This window comes from Rhinatrema bivittatum, chromosome 1, assembly GCF_901001135.1.
Source record: "Rhinatrema bivittatum chromosome 1, aRhiBiv1.1, whole genome shotgun sequence".
Taxonomy (NCBI): Eukaryota; Metazoa; Chordata; class Amphibia; order Gymnophiona; family Rhinatrematidae; genus Rhinatrema; species Rhinatrema bivittatum.
This window is the reverse complement of record NC_042615.1, coordinates 704,643,433-704,668,946: the sequence shown is the minus strand read 5'-3', so window position 1 is coordinate 704,668,946 and position 25,514 is coordinate 704,643,433. Positions and strand designations below refer to the sequence as shown.

At 42.4% G+C, this 25,514-nt stretch overlaps 1 protein-coding gene across 2 annotated transcripts in view; it reads left to right on the top strand.

Annotated features, from left to right (window-relative positions):
- Window positions 1–25,514, top strand: part of SREK1 (splicing regulatory glutamic acid and lysine rich protein 1) — a 323,133-nt gene that overhangs the window by 90,004 nt on the left and 207,615 nt on the right. For both annotated transcript variants that reach the window (XM_029575998.1, XM_029575991.1), the window contains exons 4-5: window positions 22,587–22,751; window positions 22,987–23,165. In XM_029575998.1, the coding sequence (XP_029431858.1) occupies window positions 22,587–22,751; window positions 22,987–23,165 (344 nt within the window). The remainder of the gene's footprint in view (window positions 1–22,586; window positions 22,752–22,986; window positions 23,166–25,514) is intronic.

Sequence of the window (25,514 nt, the reverse complement as noted above, 5' to 3'; positions counted from 1 at the left end):
TATGTCCACAATGGCTTTTGAAGAGAATACTGAAGGCTGAGGTCACTGCAGGGGTGTATTTTGTTCCTTCCGCAGCAGCGGAAGGAACAAAAAGGAAAGGGAACCGGTGAGCCCTTTAAAGGGCTGAAACTGCTCCTGCCGCGCCCTTTCTCCCCCTGCACCGCCATCCGGCTCTTCCCCCTCGGCCCAGGTCGGCCCTCCCCGCGCGGTCGGCGTCGGGCCATCGAGGCCAGGGGAGGTGGACCTGGGACCAGCCTCTCGCGAGGCCCCGAGGTGATCTCTTTAAAAGGAAAAAAAAATAAAAAAGCGGCCCTTGAAATCGGGATGGCGGCAGCGGAAGGAACAAAAAGAAAAAAGGAAAGGGAACCGGTAAGCCCTCCCCGGAAGCCCTGACGCCTCCCCAGAGCCCTTTAAAGGGCTGAAACGGCTCCTGCCGCGCCCTTTCTCCCCCTGCACTGCCATCCGGCTCTTCCCCCTCGGCCCAGGTCGGCCCTCCCCGCGCGGTCGGCGTCGGCCCATCGGGGCCAGGGGAGGTGGACCGGGACCAGCCTCTCGCGAGGCCCCGAGGGGATCTCTTTAAAAGGAAAAAAAAAAAAAAAAAAAAAAGCGGCCCTTGAAATCGGGACGGCAGCAGCGAAAGGAACAAAAAGAAAAAAGGAAAGGGAACCGGTAAGCCCTCCCCGGAAGCCCCGACGCCTCCCCTGAGCCCTTTAAAGGGCTGAAACGGCTCCAGGCGTCGCGCTCCTTAGGCGACAAAGGGGCCTGCCCCTTTGTGCGCCCCTTCGTGCGCTCCAGCACATAGAACCAAAAGCCGCCCACGCTATTCTCCTTCGGCTATTCCCACCTGCTCCTTATTATAAGCACCCTACATCCTTTCTCGTCAAGCATACATCCCTGCCACTCCGGCACCCAGCATTCGTCCAGCCACTCCAACATCCAGCAACCGTCCAGGCACTCCAGCATCCAGCAACCGTCCAGGCACTCCTGCAATCTTCCAACGATCCTCACTGCCAGCAATCACTCCAGCACCCAACGTCTCCTGCACCCCACACTCACATCACTCAATTCCTCCAGCAGCTATATTTCCCCCCACAATCTTAACCGTCCTCCACTTTCTTCAAATAAAACATGATTCAAACCTACCCCATACCGATTATCCCTCGCTCACTCCCCAATAGAGCGAATTCACCCCTGCTCAATACACGCTCAAAGAGATCCCTGATTCCAATCATGATCTCCCCACTAACACAATTCCTAGGTTTATCTTTAATCACCTTAACCCTTCTCAACTCGCAGTCGCTCTCAAAAAAATCTCACATGCTCAACGACTACCTCATGGACACCCAACCGGACATCTGTGCTATTACCGAAACATGGCTGAAAAACACCGATACTGCCACAATTAACCAACTACCAATACAACAATACGACATCGTCTCTATCCCCAGACCTAAAAAAAAGAGGGGGGTGGGGTGGGAATAATGTTAATTGCAAAAAAAGAACTGAGGATATCCCAGCAAGCCTTCAAATCGATGACCAAACTTGAAATCGGACTATTCAAATCCTCTCAGCTTCAAATCTGCCTTATTTACGCCCCCCCCCCCCCCCCCGGGGCTCCTAGAAGCTGACCCTTCTCCCCTCATCGAAGTCATAGCCAAACACCTCAACATTAACGCACCTGCTATCATTTTAGGAGATTTCAACATCCATGTTGATTCCCCCTCTCCATCATCCAACTGTGAAGCCCTTCTCTCCTCCCTCTAAGCGATGGGCTTCAAACAAATTATAAACAATCCCACACACAAGGCAGGCCACACGCTTGACCTGATATTCACGAATGAAACCATCTCGCCCATCTCCCCACCTTCTTGCACCCCCATCCCTTGGTCAGATCACTCGCTAATAGTGACAGAATTAACTATAAAACAAAAAAAGACTCCCATTGCTAAGAACTCCTCAATCCAATTCAGGAAATCTTGTTCCATGGACACTCTCAACAACAGCCTTGCCAAAGACCTAACCAAACTGGACCTCTCTGATGCTGACACCGCTATTAACTCCTGGCAAACCATCACACACTCAGTAGCTAATTTAATCTGCCCTTTATCTTCAAAAGTTATCAACCCTGCCCGCACGAACAAAAAACCGTGGTTCTCTACTGAATTAAGAAAACTAAAACAAGACCTACAACACAAAGAACAATGCTGGCGAAAAGATCCCTCCCCTACCTCACTGGCTTCTTACAAAACAGCAATGAACTTTTATAGGACATCCATTACTCGCACTAAACGAGATTTCTACGCCAAAAAAATACATGGCTTCCTATACGACCCAAAAATTCTGTTCTCATATGTTGCAGCCCTCACCACCCCTATACCCCCTACCTTCCCAGAAGAAGCAGCCCAAAGCAAATCCACAGAGTTGGCAATCTTCTTTGACAACAAAATCAAAAATCTTCTTGCCCCGCTGGCAACATCCAACACTTCATCAACTCTCTCGCTCCCACCAAGCCAAAATCATTCACCAATCATCCACGAACAGACACTAGAATCTCTTTAACCTACATCAGCCCTGGAAATCGAATCAATCATCAAGAAAATGAAACCTCCTTCATACCAATTGGACCAAATACCGACCAAACTACTTCTCACCATTCCTAACACCATTGCTAAACCTCTGGCTGACATTATAAATTGTTCCCTCAATCAAGGATCCGTCCCTGACTCTTTAAAAATTGCTTCCCTGAAACCCCTACTAAAAAAAACTCAACCTGGACCCAACTAACCCTGTAAATTTCCGCCCCATTGCAAACCTACCTTTTATAGCCAAGCAAATGGAAAAGCTGGTCAACATCCGACTCACAGACTACCTTGACTCTCACAGCATTCTCTACCCTTCTCAATTCGGTTTCAGGAAACGCCTTAACACAGAATCCCTCCTTCTTTCTTTAACGGACAACATCCTGATGGGCCTTGACAAGGGACAATCATACCTGCTAGCCCTACTCGACATCTCCGCGGCATTCGACACTGTTAACCATTCTATCCTTATCAACCGTCTAAAGGAAATAGGCATCTCTGGCTCTGCACTGCTCTGGTTCAAATCTTTTCTGAACAACAGGCACTACAAAGTTTAAAATTAATGACAAAGAATCCTACCCCATACCTTCAAAACAAGGAGTACCACAGGGTTCTTCACTTTCCCCTACCCTGTTCAATATATATCTACTCCCTCTATGCCAGCTACTAAACAGCCTCAACCTTACCCATTTTATTTACGCGGACGATGTGCAAATCATAATCCCCATCTCGGACCCCATCTCCTCTACTCTAAATTTTTGGAACAGCTGCCTACACGCCATCAACCTTCTTCTCTCGAGTCTCAACCTGGTCCTTAATACCTTCAAAACGGAACTCCTGATTATCTCTCCTAACGATGACAACCCCTTCGCCAATAATACAATTATTCCACTAGCTAGCCAGGTTAGAGACCTTGGGGCCACCCTTGACTCTAGAATGAATTTCAAAAAGTTCATTAACGCTACAACTAAAGAATGCTTCTTTAAGCTACAGGTCCTGAAGAAGCTAAGACTGCTCTTACACTTCCAGGATTTCCGTTCAGTGCTGCAAGCCATACTGTTTTCAAAGATCAACTATTGCAACGCTCTACTACTCGGTCTTCCCGCCTCTTCTACTAAACCTCTACAAATGCTGCAAAACGCAGCAGCCAGGATCCTTACAAACACACGTCATAAGGACCACATCACACCTATTTTAAAAATCCTTCATTGGCTACCCATCCAATATAGAAATCTATTCAAGACTCTCACCATCATCCACAAATCCGTATACCAGCAATCCACACTCCAACTCTCCATCCCTCTCGAACTACATACTTCCGTAAGACCGATCAGATCCGCCTACAAAGGTTCTCTCATGGCCCCCCCTAACAAATCCTCGGTCCACAACTCCATTCATAAGCGAGCACTTTCGACTGCGGGTCCGCTCCATTGGAATTCGCTTACCCCAGATATACGCCAGGAACAATGCCATCTCGCCTTCAGAAAAAAACTGAAAACCTGGCTGTTCACTCAAGCTTACCATTGAAGGAACCTTTTATCAACCACATTGACTCTCACCCTGACCGCTTCCCTAACTCCCCCTCCCCGTCCCTGCCCCGCCACCTCCCCCCTACTTACCTCTCCATGTTTCCCCCGTCCACAAGATTTATGAACAATTGTGAATAATTGCCTAAGATTAACCTACAGCCAAGCTTAATCTAGCTGATTAGGTATCGCTTTCTTTTGTTTTTCATTGTTTTCAATGACCATTTTACCACTCTTCAGTTATCATTTTAAAATATCTTTCCTGTCCTCCAGCTCCCTGTTTGATGTAACTTTTACCTTCTATATAGTTGTTAATTGGTTTCCCCTGTTCTATTGTAAACCGGTACGATAAGACCGCGTCTTGAGTATCTGTATAGTAAAAGAATTTAAATAAAATAAATAAATATTTAAGATGGCGTCAGCTTTGAAACCTGACTCCGTCTCCATATGCTGGCAGGGGAGCATATAGCCCATTGATCTTGAGTCTATCTGGCTACACTAAGGAAAATGAAATTATCAGCAAGCCGATACAGTACAGTGCACTCCGATGGAGCGCACTGATAGCCTGCTCTTGGACGCGCGTTTTCCCTTACCCCTTATTCAGTAAGGGGAGGAAAACGCGCTTCCAACCCACAGCACCTAATAGCGCCCTCAACATGCAAATGCATGTTGAGGGCCCTATTAGGTATGCGCAGGGGATACAGAAAGTAAAATGTGCAGCCAAGCCGTACCTTTTACTTTCAGAAATTAGCGCCGACCCAAAGGTAGGCGCTAATTTCTTCTGGCACCGGGAAAGTGCACAGAAAAGCAGTAAAAACTGCTTTTCTATGCACCCTCCGACTTAATAATCATGGTGATATTAAGTCGGAGGTCCCGAAGAGTAAAAAAAAAGTTAAAAAAAAAATAAAAAAATTTGAATTCGGCCCGCGGCTGTCGGGCCGAAAATCGGACGCTCAATTTTGCCGGCGTCCGGTTTCTGAGCCCGTGGCTGTCAGTGGGCTCGAGAACCGACACCGGCAAAATTGAGCATCTCCTGTCAAACCCGCTGACAGCCGCCGCTCCTGTCAAAAAGGAGGCGCTAGGGACGCGCTAGTGTCCCTAGCGCCTCCTTTATCCCATTTTTACCACCGGGCCTAATTTAAATACTGAATCGCGCGCACCCGCAGACTTTACTATATTGGCCTGTAAGTAAGTAATTTCTCCAGTATTTCCTCGGCCCTTATGTTGTTATTAGGCAAGCCTCTGCACTCCTTTAGGGCCGGTAAAGGAATTTCCTTGAGAACATAAGAACATGCCATACTGGGTCAGACCAAGGGTCCATCAAGCCCAGCATCCTGTTTCCAACAGTGGCCAATCCAGGCCATAAGAACCTGGCAAGTACCCAAAAACTGTCTATTCCATGTTACCGGTGCTAGTAATAGCAGTGGCTATTTTCTAAGTCAATTTAATTAATAGCAGGTAATGGACTTCTCCTCCAAGAATTTATCAATCCTTTTTTAAACACAGCTATACTAACTGCACTAACCACATCCTCTGGCAACAAATTCCAGAGTTTAATTGTGCGTTGAGTAAAAAAGAACTTTCTCCGATTAGTTTCAAATGTGCCACATGCTAACTTCATGGAGTGCCCCCTAGTCTTTTTATTATCCGAAAGAGTAAATAACTGATTCACATCTACCTGTTCTAGACCTCTCATGATTTTAAACACCTATCCTCCAGTCTTCAGGTACAATGGATGATTTTAATTATAGGTTACAAATTTTTACTAATAGGTCTGAAATTTTTTACTTTTGTAGCTGCTCCTTTCAGTTTTTTTCTGACAATTTTTCTCATTTTATCAAAGTTTCCTTTTTGAAAGTTTAGCACGAGAGCCGTAGATTTGCATACTGTTCCTCTTCCAGTCATTAATTCAAATTTGATCGTATTATGATCACTATTGCCAAGCGGCCCCACCACCATTACCTCTCACCAAATCCTGTGCTCCACTGAGAATTAGATCTAAAATTGCGCCCTCTCTCTGTTCCTGAACCAATTGCTCCATAAAGCTATCATTTATTCCATCCAGGAACGTTATCTCTCTAGCATGTCCCGATCATACATTTACCCAGTCAATATTGGGGTAATTGAAGTCTAGCTAAATCAAAAAGAGTCAGTGGTAAACCACACAATGTATATTCACCAAAAAATAGTGGAAACCAAAAAGTAATTTTTAATATAGCCTAGAAGGTGTTAGCAAGCCAGGCGTTGTGAAACTTAAAAAGTAACCAACCGGTCTACTAATCATCCACCTTCAAAAAATCTTTTTCATGAAATCGTATTTTTTAAAGTTTTTTTTAAATTTTCTTAAAATGTCCTCAATTTTTCAAGACGAGATTACAGTGAGAGACTCTTCAACATTCATTTTCAACGAGCCAAACACGGCCCGTGTTTCGCTGTGTAGCTTCTCAGGGGCTTGCATTGGTATGAATAATATAGAGTCGCATCACTTCTACCTAAAAACAGCGTGATCAATATTAGTATCATGTTTCATCAAAAGGATAAGAATAAAAAGTACTTATCTGAACATAGATCAGGCTACCATTCTGGAACGGACGTAACGTCTCAGTGCCTCTTCGCCAGAAACAGAGGAAACGAAGCCGAGGCTTATGCCTCTTTAAATAGGAAGTCATCAAATGACGTCATTAGAATGCGAAACTTCATTGACAGTCCTTTTGCACAGCTGGTATCCAGTAAGCAAATTTTGATAAACATAATAAAAGATATCAGCATACATGTGAACACCATACCATTATCCAAGAAAAACATATAGATCAAGTTCAGTATTTAGCCCACCCGGGGCAACAGTATTGAGTTTATAAATCCATCGCTGTTCTTTCTGTAGCAAGAGTGACTCACGGTTACCACCGTGCCAATGCTCAGGAACATGATAAATAGCACAGAACAAAGGGTTATCAAAATTGTGTCCAAAATCCAAGCAGTGCATCACCAATGGTTCATCTACTCTGGAGTTTTTAATATTTGATCTGTGCTCAATCATTCGAGTTTTCAAAAGGCCTCTGCTTCGTTTCCTCAGTTTCTGGCGAAGAGGCACTGAGACGTTATGTCTGTTCCAGAATGGTAGCCTGATCTATGTTCAGATAAGTACTTTTTATTCTTATCCTTTTGATGAAACATGATACTAATATTGATCACGCTGTTTTTAGGTAGAAGTGATGCGACTCTATATTATTCATACCAATGCATGCCCCTGAAGAAGCTACACAGCGAAACACGGGCCGTGTTTGGCTCGTTGAAAATGAATGTTGAAGAGTCTCTCACTGTAATCGCGTCTTGAAAAATTGAGGACATTTTAAGAAAATTTTAAAAAAAACTTTAAAAAATACGATTTCATTAAAAAGATTTTTTGAAGGTGGATGATTAGTAGACCAGTTGGTTACTTTTTAAGTTTCACAACGCCTGGCTATATTAAAAATTACTTTTTGGTTTCCACTATGTTTTGGTGGGTAATTGATGTCTCCCATTATTACCGCACTACCAATTTGGTTAGCTTCCCTGATTTCTCTTAGCATTTCACTGTCCGTCTCACCATCTTGACCAGGTGGACAGTAGTATACTCCGATCACTATAGTCTTCGCCGACACACAAGGGATTTCTACCAATAAAGATTCAATTTTGCATTTAGTCTCATGCAGGATGTTTATCCTGTTGGACTCTATGCCATCCTGGACATAAAGCGCCACACCACCTCCCGGGTGCTCCTCTCTGTCATTGCGATATCATTTGTACCCCGGTATAGCACTGTCGCATTGGTTGTCCTCCTTCCACCATGTCTCTGAGATGCCAATTAAGTCTGTCATTCACTGCTATACATTCTAATTCTCCCATATTACTTCTTAGACTTCTGGCATTAGCATACAAACATTTCAAAGTTTTTTTGTTTGTATTTTCATTCTGCTTTTAATTGATAGGGATAAGTTAGAATTTTTTAGCTCAGGTGAGTTTTTAGTTACAGGCACTTGGACTACTTTTCTTATTGGAACTTCACTGTCGGGATGCCCTAATTCTAATGCATCATTAGTATCCTTTGAAGATACCTCTCTCCGAAACATGCGCTGCTGAGCGACTGTCAGCTTTCCCCTTTGTTCTAGTTTAAAAGCTGCTCTATCTCCTTTTTAAAGGTTAGCGCCAGCAGTCTGATTCCACCCTGGTTAAGGTGGAACCCATTCCTTTGGAAGAGTCTCCCCCTTCCCCAAATGGTTCCCCCGTTCCTAACAAAACGTCTCATCCACGCATTGAGACTCCGGAGATCTGCCTGCCTCTGGTGACCTGCGCGTGGAACAGGAAGCATTTAAGAGAAACTCTTCCATCCCTACTTCATCCATTACTCTTCCATCCCTACGTCATCCATTACATTTTCATTGGTGTATAACTCCTCCTAGAATCTAGCAAAATGCAGTCCAGTGCTTTTGGAGTTAAACAAGAGTTTCCCATCTTTAATTTTTGTAACATGATTGAGTAGCTCTCTCCTTTAATCTCCTGGCAGTAATTGCCCTCATTTGTTTCCAAATTAAAAAAAAAGACTTGTTTGGATAAATCTAATTGATGATCAATCTTAGCAAGCTGCAATGATCGCAATTCCTGTCTCGCCTGTTCCAGTTTGCCCCATATATTTTGATCTAAAGATCTCTTATGTAATTCCCATTTGGCTATTTTTTTGTAATAATTCCAGATGAGCTCCCTCTTTTTCTTTCTTGACAAATGTGGTTCTAGATATCAATTTATCTCTAACCACGGCTATCATACATTCCCACAAAGTAACCAGACTTCAGTCCCCAGTCTCATTCTTTAAAAAATATTCCTTTATCTCTTTCGCTAGCTGTTCCACGTATGTTATATCAACTATTAAACTGTCATTCAGACGCAGAATTTCCTACCTTCACCATCCTGGGAGATACCAAAGGAAACCCAAATAGGAGCATGGTCTGACCATGTAATACTTCCCATACCCACATTCACACTGTCCTGTCTACCAATGTTTTGTCAATTAAAAAATAATCCAATGTGGAATAGGACAGGTCAAATTTAGAGAAGATGTATAGTTGTGAACTGTAGGATATTTGAGACACCAGATATCCATCTACCCTCTGTCAGACATCATATGTTTAAGGGCTGAATGACAAATCTGGGATCCCATTGCCTCTCTTAGAATTATTAAAAATGGTAATGAGTAAGGTTAAAATCCTCACCGATGATCAAATGACCCTCTGTCAATTCAGACACCATCCCTGAGATCTTTCTCAAAAAGGAAACATGCCCTGTATTGGGGGCATAAATATTCACCATAGTAAGAGTATTACGAGCAATCAGCTTAGCCGCTATAAATCTCCCCTCCATATCTTTCAAGGTTGCCTTAACGTCCACCACCAAATGTTTTGAAAAATAAGATTCCCACCCTACAATATTTGTGGTGTACCTTTGCAGAAGCTAAGTATTGCTTAGGGAACTGCTGAGACCTAAGTACCCCTTCATTGCGCTCTCTAAGGTAAGTCTCCTAGCAAAAGACTACAGAGGCCTTTAAATGTTCCAGTTCCTGGAAAAATAGTTGCCTCTTACCAGAAGAATTCAACCCTTTAGCAAAACAATTCTTAATGTACCCATATTGAAAACCAATCCTCAAACCTGCAGTGCATAGAGAAGCACTAATGCCCCTCTCTCCCCTATACTAATACTAGTTCTAATTTCGATATAGACTCACCCAGTTTCAAAATTTCCTCACACTGCACCCCCTCTACAGTATCACCCCAGCCAAATCTCTCCATTCTCCCCCTCCATCCCACCACTTCCTGTAGTGGCTAATTTACTGTATAAGGAATAACATCATCCGGGTCTGCCATTCCCATCTAACCCCAACCACCAAAACAGAATAATAATTCACAATCTGAATCATGCTTATGATCAACATCCCCAGTGAAATAGCCCAAGCAACAGCTTCAAAAATAAAAAAAATAAATAAATCGGCTGAAACCTTAAGGCAAGCTAACAGCCATATAAACGGCCTTTATAGACACACATTCATTCAAACTGGGCTCTCTTGTGAAGAAGACAGCTGAGGAGTAGACAGTCCACTCGATTGGTACTTTAGCCACTTTCTTCCAGTTGCCAGTCTCTGCCATCTGGAAGGCATCATCCCTACTTGCACAGTTCTGGTTTCACGTTGACTGGACACTACCTTAGAAATTTCTAACCCTGCAGCCTTCATGATCTCCCCGTTCAGACACCGTGCAAAACGTGGAGGTGATCCCCTCAATAGTGAAGCTTAGAACAAATCGGAAAAGCCAACGATAGTGCATATTTCTGTTATGTAGCTCTTAAGGACTTCGTTAAAGTCTCTCCTCTTGCATATGGTGATAGAAAAGAGATCCTGGAAAACCTCAACTTTGTCCTCTCTAATTAATGGGATCATGTTGCTGTGCTGCCATCAGCATCTTTTCCTTTATGGGAAATTCATGAAAGCAAGCTACAATGTTTCTAGGCAAGGTACCATGAGGAGATCTCAAGACCCGATGAGCCCTTTCCAGCGGCACCTTAAATGGAGCAGCATCTTGTTCCTCCAGGCCCAAAAGCATCATGCAAATGCTGTCTACCATCTGAAAGTAATCTCCAAACTCTGAAACTTCAGTGACTCCCAAAATCTTAAATTGACTCTTATGTGATTTTCTTTTTTTTTTTTTTAATTTATCTATTTATTTGAATTTTTCAAATTATACAGAACAAAATTCAGAAATAACATTATAGATGAGGTTTTACCTAGGAAATTTTTGGATTATAATAAAGAAAACATACAATCCCCATTCTATATATGTACAATAATACAGGTAATTGAGAGGGGACAAATGTCTAAGCAGAATTACAGGAAATATAATAAACTTATACAACACGTGCTTCAGAATGACTAGTGTTACTTATACTCTGTCAACTTCCCCTTAAAGATTAATCAGAGTGAGAGTCGAGAAACACACAACTGTTCTGGCTCTCCAAATCTATATCTTGAATTTCTATATACTATTGTACACAAACATTGAAATTGCAGTGTATACTTAGCTCCTTCCCTCATTTCTAAAAATGTTTTCCTTTTGATTTGAGTAGCCTTTACAATATCAGGAAAACTTTTTATAGGGTAGCCATAAAATTTCAACGATTGATTATGGAAGAATGTTCTTAAAATTAAATCTCTTTCAGCGGATGTTGCTAGTTGTACAAATAATGTCGCTCTATCTTCCACTACTAATTCGTGGGATTTTTCCAGGATAGATGATAAATCAAACGTGACTTCTTCCTTCTCTTTCTGTTCTCCAGGATGTCTTATTCCAGTTGGTTAAGGGAAATACATTTTTTCAATCTTTGGTAAATCTTGTTCTGGAAGTTTTAATACATTAAGAAGATAGCTTCTAAAGAGCTCCCGATGTGCAAGTAATCTCATTTTAGGAAAATTAAGAATCCTTATTATTTCTTCTGATTAAATTCTTAAGGTTTTCCATCTTCGCCATTTGAATATTCTCTGACTTTATCAGATTAGCTTGAATCTTTTCCATTTCCACAATTTTCTTTTTCATTCCATCCACAGCAAATTCAGTTTTTTCAATTCTTCCTTTCAGAAGTTGATTCTTAGAGATACTTTCTTTAACCATAGCTGTTAGGGATATTATTGCTTTTTCCATAGAAGAAATAGCCTTCAGAATGTCCTCTATTGTTGTGTTTGAAGGCATAGATTTGGGAGCTCCACAAATCACGTGTATCTCTCCCTCTCTTCCCTCTCTCTTCAGGGGATCAGCTCCCATGATAGCTCGCTGCAATGCTTCATCGGCTAGGCCTCTGGAGCCTGATGACTCAGTGCTCACCAAGGGTAATGCCTCACGTTCACTCCCTCTCTGAGATCCTACCTCTAGCAGTGTTGGTGTTTTCCCTTCCAGCAAGGTAGATATTATCGGTTCAAATTCTTTCCCCTCAGACGGGGGAGCTGGAACAGTTGGCGCGCCGGGGTTCAGCAATGTTTTCAAGGCCAGGGGGCTTAGCGTCTGCTCATCGCTAACTCCTCCAGCGGCCCCCTCCTTCCGGCGTCGACAACGCTAGTCTGGCAAATGCTTCCTCAATCCGGGGTTGCCGCGATAGTGAAACTGGAGATGAGGTAATGTCTTTCAGCTTTGCTTTTCGTTTCGTGTGCGGCATTTCGACAAGGAAATAGTTAAGTTTCAGGCGATATCTAGCAAAGCAAAAAATTCACCTCGGGAGCTCAGCATTTTACCGTCCTTCCTCGGCAGTCATTTTGTCCCCTCTTCCCTCATTTGATTTTCTAAATCTTTGAGACTGTCATGGAGCCCTGTGTAGCAGTCACCTTATCGCATGCCTCATGAAACTGCATCACCTCATCTGCACGGTCATCTGACCTTATCTCGGACTCTTCCACTCGTCTCCCCCAACTCCAGCAAGTCAGTTTTCATTCTCAGCCGTGGAGCTTACAATTTCCTCTCTTATCACCAACATATCATTGCGCAGCTCTGTAAACCACTGCTAAAATCCTTGTCTGGAGGGAGCCTCTCCTGCATCGGTAGATGATGCTCCAATCTCTGCTTCCTGTGTCTTGCAGACAATGAGCGCCTCACTATCTAGGCCCTCTGCCCCGTGCATCGGCATACTGGCATATGAAAACTGCTTCAAATTTTTTTTTCGTTTACTGGGATGCCATTGCAGCGATCAGCAAACTCTCTCCTCACACCAGCTGCTGAAGGTATTCTAATCAGATTGCTCTAGATCATGGATGATTGTAGATTTGGTCAGGAGCTACCACCTGAAGCAGCCATTACGCATGGTAACGTCACTTCCAAGGGTGGTGATCTTTCTTGAAAAATCAGACAATGCTGCTTGACGTGCTTTGCTTATGGACTTGGTTGTAGAATCCTGTACTTTTTCCCTTATTTCTGTGTATCAGTATTCCATACTGTAGAGGTCAGGGCCCTCTTGGTTGTTGTCAGAATCCATTTCCCCTTTTCCCCCTGTCGAAGTGGGGAGCAATGTGGCAGTTGCATTAAAAGCATCAAGATGCATTGGTTTAGGGTGGTAGTCTCCATGCCTTCTGCTATGGGTAATAACTGCCACACCAGCAAGTTACCCCCCACACCCACACTTCATTTCTGTCCTCTGTCCTTTAGAGATCCACAGTGTTTATCGCATGCTCTTTTGAATTCTTTGACTGTTTTTGTCTACACCACATCCTCTGGAAGAGCATTCCATGCATCCACCACCCTTTTCTTGAAGAAATATTTCCCCACGTCTGAATCTTCATGTCTGGAGTTTTATTTTGTGACCCCTAGTTCTATTGTTCTTTCCAATGGAAAAGGTTTGAATTTCGTGCATCATTAAAACCTTTTAGGTATCTATCTCCACTGTACCATCTCTTTTGTAGGATATACATTTAGGATCTTTCAGCTTCTCATAAGCCTTCTGATATACTCCCCACACCATTTTGGTCTCTCTTCTCTGGCTGCCTCCTTCTTGTCTCTATCCTTTTTGAGATACGGGCTCCAGAATTGAATCCAGTACTCCAGGTGAGGCCTCACCAAAGACCTGTACCAAAGGCATTATCACCACCTTTTTCTTACTGGTTATTCCTCTCTATGTAGCCCAGCATTCTTCTGGCTTTAACTATCGCTTTGTCATTGCTTTGCCACCTTCAGATTGCCAGACACTATCACTCCAAGGTCCCTCTCCCAGTCTGTGCACATTAGTCTTTCACCCCCATCACATACAGCTCTTTTGGATTACTGCACCCCAGATGAATAAGAACATAAGAAATTGCCATGCTGGGTCAGACCAAGGGTCAATCAAGCCCAGCATCCTGTTTCCAACAGAGGTCAAACCAGGCAATTACTCAAACACCAAGAAGATCGCATGCTACTAATGCAATTAATAGCAGTGGCTATTCCCTAAGTAAACTTGATTCTCCTCCAAGAACTTATCCAATCCTTTTTTGAACCCAGCTACACTAACTGCACTAACCACATCCTCTGGCAACAAATTCCAGAGCTTTATTGTGCGATGAGTGAAAAAGAATTTTCTCCGATTAGTCTTAAATGTGCTACTTGCTAACTTCATGGAATGCCCCCTAGTCCTTCTATTATCCGAAAGTGTAAATAACCAATTCACATCTACTCGTTCAAGACCTCTCATGATCTTAAGACCTCTATCATATCCCCCCTCAGCCGTTTCTTCTCCAAGCTGAACAGCCCTAACCTCTTTAGCCTTTCCTCATAGGGGAGCTGTTCCATCCTCTTTATCATTTTGGTTGCCCTTCTCTGTACCTTCTCCATCGCAACTATATCCTTTTTGAGATGCATGACTGTGCTTCTTGGTGTCTAATTCTAGGTGCAAAACCTTTGACTACTCTTCAAGCTTTCTTAAATCACTTTTCATTCTCTTTACTCCTTCAGGCATATCCACTCTGTTGCAGATATTGATATCATCTGTATCCCTTCCGCAGTGTCACTCACAAAGATGTTAAACAGAACTGGTCCCAAAACCAAACCCTGTGGCACTCCTCTAAATATTGTTCTCTCTAGTGGATAAAATTGTCGGCTCCATATGCTGCAGCAGTCAAAAAAGCATACAGAATGTTAGGAATTATTAGGAAAGGAATGGTTAATAAAACGGAAAATGAAAGTAAAATAGCCACTATTAGACATGAAAGAAGCTTTTTTGAAAGTAAAATAGCCACTATTAGCCATGGTAAGACCGCACCTGGAATACTGTGTAAAATTCTGGTTGCCGCATCTCAAAAAAGATATAGTTGTGATGGAGAAGGTACAGAGAAGGGCAACCAAAGTGATAAAGGGGATGGAACAACTCCCCTATGAGGAAAGACTAAAGAGGTTAGGGCTGTTCAGCTTGGAGAAGAGACGGCTGAGGGGGGATACGATAGAGGTCTTTAAGACCATGAGGGGTCTTGAACGAGTAGATGTGAATTGGTTATTTACACTTAAGACTAATCGGAGAAAATTGTTTTTCACGCAACGCACAATAAAGCTCTGGAATTTGTTGCCAGAGAATGTGGTTAGTGCAGTTAGTGTAGCTGGGTTCAAAAAAGGTTTGGATAAGTTCTTGGAGGAGAGGTCCATTAATGGCTATTAATCAATTTTACTTAGGGAATAGCCATTGCTATTAATTGCATCAGTAGCATGGGATCTTCTTAGTGTTTGGGAAATTGCCAGGTTCTTGTGGCCTGGTTTGGCCTCTGTTGGAAACAGGATGCTGGGCTTGATAGACCCTTGGTCTGACCCAGCATGGCAGTTTCTTATGTTCTTCGATCCAATTCTCTTGTCACACAATCCAAAAAAAAAAAAAAAAAATCAGATTTGTCTTAACAGAACCTTCCCCTAATGCATCCATGTTGCCTCTGGTCCAGCAACCGATTGATTGTAGATAGTTCACTATCCTTTCCTGCAGCAGGGTCTCCCTTAATTTTCTCATCACCAAGGTGAGGCTATCCGGCCTGTGGTTTCCAGTCTTCTCTCTGCTACCACTTTTGTGAAGTGGGACCACCACTGCTTTTCTCCAGTCCTGTGGCACCATTCCTGTTTCCAGGGATCTATTGAACAGGTCTTTCAGCAGACCTACCAGCACATCTCTGAGCTCCCTCAGCATCCTGGGATGTATCTCATCCAGCTCCATGGCCTTTTCCGCTTTCACTACCTAGCTTTTCCCATACATTCTCTTTTTTTTAAACGGAGTTTTGTCAATCCCATCCTCATCTATGGTCTTGTCAACTATCAATGTTCCTTCTCCAGGGTCTTTAATGAACATTGAACTGAAGTATTTGTTTAATATTTCTGCCATTTATTTCTTCATTTCTCTCAATATATTGCTCCTCTTCACCTTTCAATTTCAAAGTACCACTTCTGGCGTCCCTTCTTTCTCTGATTATATCTGAAAATTGTTTTGTCATCTCACTTTACCTGTTTGGCAGTCTTTTCTTCTACTTGATCTTTTGCTTTCCTTATTTTTCTTTGTCTCCTTAAATTTTAAAAGATATTCTTCCCTGTTTCCTTTTTTGGGATCCTTTTATACTTCTTAAACAATGTTCTTTTTGCCTTAATTTTTTAGCCACCTCAGTTTCTTTTCCTTTTACTCTTGTTTACTTTTCTAATATATCTATCTGTTGTCTTTTTAATAATGCCTTTTAATTTGGCCCACTGTTGATTCACTTCACCCATTTTATTCCAGTCTCCAGTTCTTCCTCCAGGTACGTCCCCATTTTGATGAAGTCTGTATTTGTGAAATTTAAAACTTGGGTGGTCTTGTGACTTCTCTGTATCCTATTCATTAAATCAAACCATGCCATCTGATGATCTCTGCTGGTCAGGTGAACCTCTACTTAAACATTAGAGACATTATCACCATTAGTGAGCATTAGATGCAGTATCACACTCTCCCTCGTGGGTTTCATTTCCATTTGTTTGAGCAGAGCCTCTTGAAGGGCATCCACGATCTATCTATCTACTTGTAGATTCTGCAGATAGGATGCTTCTGTCCATATTAGGCAAGTTAAAATCTCAAATGAGCAACACTTCTCCCTTCTTTCCTACCTTTGGGATGTCTTCAGTGAGTTCTCTGCCTAGTTATTCTGTTTGAATCGGTGGCCTATAGATCACATCAGTAAAAACGGAAGCAGCATTTTTTTTTTTTTTTTTTTTTTTTTTAAGATCCATAATGCTTCTTCTCGACCCCACGTCCCTTGCAGTTCAGTTGTTTTTGACATAAAGAGCTATTCCTGCCCCTTTTCTGTCCTTTCTTAACAAGCTCTAGCCTGGGATGGCTGTATCCCAATCATGAGAATCTGTGAACCATGTCTCCATAACAGCAACAACATCCAAGTCTGCCTCCATCATTAGAGCCTGCAGGTCTGGGATTTTGTTGGTCAGACTATAAGCATTTGTAGTCATAGCTTTCCAGCTGTTCTTCCTAGTTGCCTTTTCTACTTTTTTTGAACTGATTGATTTTGTTACTTTTTCTTCCCTCTTCCTGTTTTGCTTGAGGGTGACATGCTAAATTCACTGGCCACCTCCTGCCACCCCTGCTCCCTAGCTTAAATGCCTGATAATGTATGATCTGATTTTTTCACTTAGCATCATCTTTTTTTACCATAGACAAATATAGGCCATCCTTACCATATAACCTTTTATTGCTCTTTACTCACCCCAGCCTCCAATGTATCTAAAGCTACTTTCCTTACACGAGCAGAAGTAAAGCAAAATATATTGGGCTAACAAAGAATATTTATATTAAATTAGACCATTAAACTTGGCCAAACAGGAACCAGGTAAGCTGTGCAACCCTCAACCAGACCACGTGCTAATATTACTATGTTTCAATTTAGTAGCTTTGGGCTTGATATTCATTGCTGTGCAACTGATTACACCACACCCAGGTGATCTAGTCGGTTGAATCCTGTGTTCCCTTCACAAAGGGATTTTAAAAATAACTAGAAAGATAATACCTGGTGGATTGCCAGGAAATTGGACCTTAAATACAGAGCAATAGTTTCCAGGGTTTGGCGTTGATTAACTACCGCACCAGTTAGTGGTTGTAGAGTCTGCATTGAAATGATCAAAAAGATAGAATTCTTTCCAACACCCTCTTCCCGCTCCCCCCAAGTAAAGACCCTGGGCTATTTAACAACTTCAAGAAGGAAGTCTTTCAGAGCTCGATGCTCAATACCTGTATTATAGCCCACCAACTATACATTGTACAATACTTGCACGACTATTGAGAAGCTGAAATCTCTGATAGACTTTTTCATCAGAGGAGCAGGAAAGCTATCAGCAGGTGCTGCTGGATGTAGAAGAATGCAAGCATCATATCCTACAGTCATTGTATGAATCTTTTGATACCGCAGCAAAATTGTCTGCGGCAGCAGTTGGAACATGCTGAATGGATTGCTTGAGAGCCACCAGCCTACATGAGGTTGTGCATGAAAGGTTGGCTGATATCCCGTGTTCAGGAGACAAGGTCTGAGAAACTGTCTTATATTAAAGAGCAGCATATGGCCATTCAGTCATTATCAGTGGGAACCAAGCAGCCTTCTTCGTTTAGATGTTCTTACTTTACTTATAAGTGTTCCAGAGATGCCTTTTCCACCAATTCCAGTGGTATTGCACCACTTATGTTATACTGCAATGACAGCTTCCGGCACAAGAGCATTCTTGTGAGAGACCTTATCCTTAAGTATCATAACAGGCCCAGTCTAAAACTAAGTTGCATTTTTGATGAGTCTCTGTCTTCAAATGACTCCTCTATTGTGAGGAAGGATGCCTCCTGTTTCTCGAAGAGTGGCAGTAGGTCACCATGGATCATTGGGTCCTTAAATATTGAATCTGGGCTTAGATTGCTCTTCTCACGATTCTCACCACTTCACTGTTTGGCCTTCAAACCGGATCCGTCTCACTATACCCAGCTCCGTCTCAAGGTAGAGTCACATCAGCCAGTGAGCAATAGAACCTTTCCCTCTGAAAGATCTGGCAAGAATCTTTCACTCACTATTTCCTTATCCCCAAGAAGCCTGTGAGATTGAGACCCATCCTCGGTTTACAAAGACTAAACTAGAGCATATTATGGGAGACGTTCAAAATGAATTCCCTCCACACTATCCAGCCCTTCAAGCTGAAGATTGGATATGCACTTTGGATCTGAAAGATGCATATGCTCACATTCCCATTCATCATTCTCCTTGGAAATACCTCAGGTTCATAGGAGATTGTTCTTATTACCAATACAAGACCCTGAGGGTCTTCATGAAATCCCTAGCAGTAGCAGCGGCACACCTTTGTCACCAGAGAATTTGTCTCTTCCCTTACCTGGATGACTGACTGGTGATAGGACCTTCCCAAGCAGGTGTGTTGGACCACCTACATAAGATAATCCAGCTCTTTCAAAGGCTAGGCTTCATTATCAACTTTGCCAAGTCTAACCTCATCCCTACCCAGAGAATGTTGTTCGGGGCATGGATAGTCTCATTGGAGGAGAAAGCCTTTCTCTCATCGGATCAGGTGTTTTGTCCTTGAACTCTGGTCCAGAACTTACTACAGTGGGATCAAGTCTTGGCTCAAGTAATTCTGGTTGTCCTCTGTCATATGGCAACAGTGATGTATGTGGTCCCCATGACATGCCTCAACATGAGTTACCCAGTGGCATCTCCATACTCAGTGGGATCAACTGCTTTAGCTCTTGTCACACCCTGTTTAAGGTTACCACAGAGATGAAAATGTCTTTCCTTTGGTGGCTGGGTCCTGGAGGAAGGTGCTCCTTTCTAAATTCTACCTCACCAAATAATTTTGGTGACATATGTCTACCAGGGAGCAGAGAGCACATGGGTTCATTCTGAATTCAGGGGATCTGTTTGATGACAGAATATCTGTTTCAAATCAACATCTTGGAGCTACAAACCATTCAACATGCACTAAAGGTATTCTTTAATCTCCAGGGAAAGAGAATTCTGATCCAAATCGACATCCGAGTGGCAATTTATATATAGCAAAGGGGTGCAGGGTTCTGGATCGTTTGCCAGGAATCTGAAAAATTTTGCCCCCACGAGAGGTCCCTGGATCATGGTTTGGCAGATGGGCTGTTTGAACAGAAGGGTCACCAAATCGGCCTCTTCACATCAGAAGACAACCGGAAAGCTGACAGCTTTTGATCCCTTCTTCAAAGCAAGTTCAGATCTCTTTTGGATGCTGTTCTGCTCAAGTGAGATGCAGATCTTATGTATGCCTTTCCTCTGCTTCTGTTGGTGATGAGGTCAGTAGTGAAGGTACACAGAGGCTGGGCACATCTTATCCTTATTATTCTAGCTTGGCCCAGGCAAACATGGTTCTTTTACCTGGTTATCAATCTGCCTGCTGATTCTGCCTCCAGGATGCAATCCAGCTTTACTGACTAGGAGGAGAATCATCTGTCACCCAAATTTCCCTTTTTTCTACTTGAAGGTATGGATGTTGAGCCCTCGATAGCCTCATCATTGCCACTATCTAAGGAGGTTGAGAACATTATTTCAACCAGGAATCAGTCTTCCAGAAAATTGTATAGTTTTAAATGGAAGTTTTTCATCTTGGTGTCGGGCAGGCTCTTTGAACCCATTTGCCTGTGTTCCAAAAGATCTGCTTCAATACTTGTTCTCCTTCTCATCTTCGAGTCTCAACAGTGTCATCGCTGCTTACCATCCTCAAGTGCATGGAAAGATTATCTCTATCCATTCTCTGGCATTGAAGTTCATCATGGCACAACTGATGAGTCCTCTCCCTATGAGCTATTTGAATCGATGTCATTAAAGATTCTTACTTGGAAAATGGAGTTTCTAGTCACTATCACTTCAGATAGTAGAGTTGACGAGCTCCAGGCATTGGTTCATTACCTACAATTTTTCCAAAACAGTCTGGTGCTCTGCACTCACCCTAAGTTCCCGCCAAAAGTGTTTTTGGCTGCTTATTTGAATCAAGCCATTGGTTTTCCCATGCCTAAGACCTCATGCACATAAAGGGGAGCAGGCCATTCGTTCACTGGACTGTAAAAGGACTTTGTCCTGTTTATCTGAAGAAAACACAACCATGCTGACAGGCTTCTCAACTTTTTGTCTCCTATGATCCCAATAAACTGGGAACAGCTGTTGTCAACTGTCTGGCACAGGGGTCGGGAACCTATGGCTCGCGAGCCAGATGTGGCTCTTTTGATGGCTGCATCTGGCTCGCGGCCAAATCTTTAATAAAAAAGTAAAAATCTAACAAAGCCTCCCACCCTCCTGACGCCCCCCCCCCCAAGACCTCCAAAATTAATTTACTACAACCCCCCACCCTCCTGACCCCCCCAAGACCTGCCAAAAGTCCCTGGTGGTCCAGTGGGGATCCGGGAGCGATCTCCTGGACTTGGGCTGTCGGCTGCCAGTAGTCAAAATGGCGCCGACGGCCCTTTGCCCTCACTATGTCACTGGAGTCGACCAATGGCGGCGATAGCCCCTGTGACATAGTAAGGGCAAAGGGCCGTCGGCTGCCAGTAATCAAAATGGCGTCGACGGCCCCTTGCCCTTACTATGTCACAGGGACTACCGCCGCCATTGGTCGACTCCAGTGACATAGTGAGGGCAAAGGGCCGTCGGTGCCATTTTGACTACTGGCAGCCGACAGCCCGTCCAGGAGATCGCTCCTGGACCCCTGCTGGACCACCAGGGACTTTTGGCAGGTCTTGGGAGGGGGGGTCAGGAGGGAGGGGGGTTGTAGTAAATTGATTTGGTAGGTCTTGGGGGGCATTGTAGTTAGTATGGCTCTCACAGAATTACATTTTAAAATATGTGGCGTTCATGGCTCTCTCAGCCAAAAAGGTTCCCGACCCCTGGTCTAGCATATCATATCGTACATTGCTATACTCTGGCCGCCACAAACTGTGATCCGTGGCCACCTCACTGGCTGACATAAGAACTGTGTCCATTGAATATACCTGCAAAGCTGAAACTTGCTCATCCATACCACTTTCACATCTCATTACTGTTTAGACAATCTCTCTAGATGTGACAGTATCTTTGGGTAAGAGGTTTTGTACAGCTTTGTTTCTCTTTGGGGCATCCGGATTGCTTTTTAAAGTGATCTGCTTATAACCTTCAGCATGGGACTTCTATGCATCATGGCTAATTCAGCCCTGCTTGTCAACAGAGAAAGCAAGTTTGCTTACTGGAAAGAGGGTTCTCCATAGACAGCAGGATGAATTAGCCATGTTTAATTCTCGGTGTTGCCCTGGAGAGTAGACTACCAAACTAAAAGTAAGCTCTACAATCATCTTCAGAGTGTGCATGTTCAGTAGTAAAAATTTAACTGAGCTAGAGAGATGGGTCTGTTTGGCACCATCTGATGAAGTCACCCATGTGTCATGGTTATTCCTTCTGCTGTCTATGGAGAATCCTGTTTATAGTGAGCAAACTTGCTGTACTAGAGAAAACGAGTTTAATGGCTTGTAATGCCTTTTAGAAAATTGGCAAAAAAGAAACATAGTGCGGAGCTTTCAAGACCTCACAGGTCCCTTCTTTAGATGTCATGTTGCATCAAGAAATGTTTTGTTAAACCAGTGCTTTTCAACCTAGTCCTTAGGGCACCCCTAGTCAGAAAGATTTTCAGGATATTCTCAGTGAATATGCATGAGATAGATTTGCATGCATTGCATCCACTTTATACAAATCTGTTTTGTGCATGTCATTATGGATATCCTGAAAACCTGACCAGTTAGGAGTGCCCCGAGGACTGGGTTGAGAAGCACTGTGTTTAGATGACAATGTTTAAGAAACTGTACTTACTGAATAGGCATTGAAAATCTGACTGTATCTGGCATGGAGCTGGGTAAATCGGAACTTTTATCATCTGTGTCTTAAGAGAATGTAATGTTTTTGTTTTTGCAGCTGAGTGTCACATTTAGCACTTTGGGAGCAGCTTTGCCAGCGACTCTGGACCCTAACCTTGCAGCCCTGGGAGACATTCCTCAACCGCCACTTATGGGAAATGTGGATCCTTCTAAGGTTGATGAAATTAGGAGAACAATTTATGTTGGGAATTTGAATTCTCAGGTAACTAATTTCACCTTCATAGTGAAAGTGTAAAAAATAGATGTTTACTACTTGCCTAGAAGACAATGGTTATAGTAATTCCATAAGAGGAAGTTGGAAGGTAGAAACCCAAAACTTAAATATACTTCAAAAAATTTAAAACTGATTTCATAGTTTTATTTTCCTGCTTTGATAAATACAGTTTTCATTATCTCTTTTGTATATTTTTATAACATAGATTTCTATCTCTTTTTAGACTACAACAGCCGAACAGTTGCTTGAATTTTTTAAGCAAGTTGGTGAGGTGAAGTTTGTGCGTATGGCTGGTGATGAGACACAACCAACACGATTCGCATTTGTGGAGTTTGCAGACCAAAATTGCGTGCCTCGTGCCCTAGCTTTTAATGGGGTTATGTTTGGAGATCGGCCATTGAAGTAAGTGGTTGTATGGAAGATCTTGAGAGAATGCCATGTAGACTTCAAGGTGTTCATTGCTAATCTGTCATGCTATAATGAAGTTATGTCTGGAGCTGATTTTAAGAGTAAGTTTCAAGGCATTGATGAGTCATGGAGTTTATTCCTAGTTGTCTGACAGTAAACGGCTCTAATGGAGATGCATATTTAGAGTGCCTGACCTGTATCTTGTATTTTCGGAGAATCGTGTATAGCTTTTAGAAAAACTGTGTTCATGTGCAGCAGAAGAGATGGGTGACCAGTGGACCAACGGTTATACCCTTCTGTATTTGTCTCACATCTAAAAGGTGCCTCCTTACCCTCTTCCACCTCAGTGTCAGTGCCTTGAGATTAACTCTATCACCTATCTAGGGCGCAAGCCAAATTAGTCTTTGAAGTCCAAACTCATGCTTTTGGCACTGTAGGGGTAACCAGTATTAAGAGTTAAATTCTGAGTTATCGATAAGAATTTACTGCAATCAGAACAAGTATTCATATGCTTATCAAATGTCAGATTTTAATTAGGGTTTTTATCCTTTAAACATAACAGATTAATAATAGCAATTGCTTGAACAGAACATATACAGTTGTGCTCATAAGTTTACATACCCCTGGCAGAATTTGTAAGATGTGTAGCATTTTAAGAAAACATGAGTGATCAGACAAAATGTATCTTATTCTTAGAATTTCAAATTAAACTATTATGCATTACAGAATAGCACGATCATAAAAAAGAAAAGAAAAAACCATAGCAATAACGGAAATAATAAAATGGTCCTGTTCAAAAGTTTGCATACCCTTAGTTCTTAATATTGTGTATTGCCCCCTGTTGCATCACTGACTGCTTGCAATCTTTGGTGATAGTTGTGAATGAGGCCCTTTATTTTCTCATGTGGTAAAGCTGCCCATTCCTCTTGACAAAAAAGCTTCTAGATCCTGTAAATTCTTTGATTGTCTAGCATGAATTGCATATTTGAGTTCTCACCAGAGAGGTTCAATAATGTTGAGGTCAGGAGACTGTGATGGCCACGCCAGAACCTTCACTTTCTTCTGTTGCAGCCACTGAAGAGTTCGATGTGATCTTATGTTTCGGATCATTATCATGTTGGAAACTCCAGGTGCGCCCCATGCGTAGCTTCCTATATGATGAATGCAAATTTTTGTCTCCAGCATTTTCTGATAAGATATTGCATTCATCCTGCCATCAATTCTGTGAAACTCTCTGTGCCACTGGAGCTCACACATCCCCAAAACGGTAGAGATTCACCTCCAGGCTTCACAGTAGGGATGGTGTGCTTCTCTTCGTAGTCCTTATTGACTCCTCTCCAAACATAGCGTTTATGGTTGTGACCTTAAAGTTCAGTTTTGGTCTGGAACAAAGTAATTTGGAGTGCTGAGAAGTTTGGATGCTTCTCTAGGTGCTGTTTGGCGTATTGTAAGCGGGCTGTTTTGTGGCATTAGTGCAGCAATGGCTTTTTTCTAGCAACTCTACCATGCAGCCATTATTTTTCAAGTATCTCTTTATTGTGCATGCTGAAACACCCACACCACTTGGCTTCAGAGAAGCCTGTATTTCAGTAGAAGTTACTTGTGGGTTTTTCTTTGCATCCTGACAAATTTTCCTCACAGTTGTCTGAAATCTTTCTTGGTCTATCTGACCGTGGCTTGGTATTAACAGAACCCATAACTTTCCACTTCTTGATCAGAGCTTGAACAGTACTGACTGGCATTTTCAAATCTTTGGATATCTTTTTATATCCTTTTCATGATTTATAAAGTTGAACTACTTTTACTGGAGATCCTTTGTCAGGTCTTGTACTTTCCCATGTTTCATTAACTACCAAAGTCAGTGCAGTCCTGGATAAAATGCACAAGGGTCTCTCAAGAGGTAAGAAACTCATTGACTATTTATTCATAGACACTAATTACAATTAAACAAGGCACAGGTGTGGATACCTACCCCTTCATTGCCATATCAACGTGTATGTGTCAACTTGAGGGTATATTTTCAGCCCAAACATTCAAGGGTTTATAAACTTTTGTACAGGACCATTTTATTATTTCACTTATTGCTATGTTTTGTTTAATGATTGTGCTATTCTGTGATGCATAATAGTTTAATTTGAAACATTAAAAATAACACGTTTTGTCTGATCTAATGTTTTCTTAAAATGTTACACATCTTAAAAATTCTGCCAGGGTAATGTACATTTATAATCACAACTGTATATAGTGCCTTGAAAAATCCTTCACAGCCTTGTATGTTTTTCACATTGTGTCTAAAAAAAAAAAAAAATCCAAATAAAAATTCATTAAAGGAGTTTGTCATCG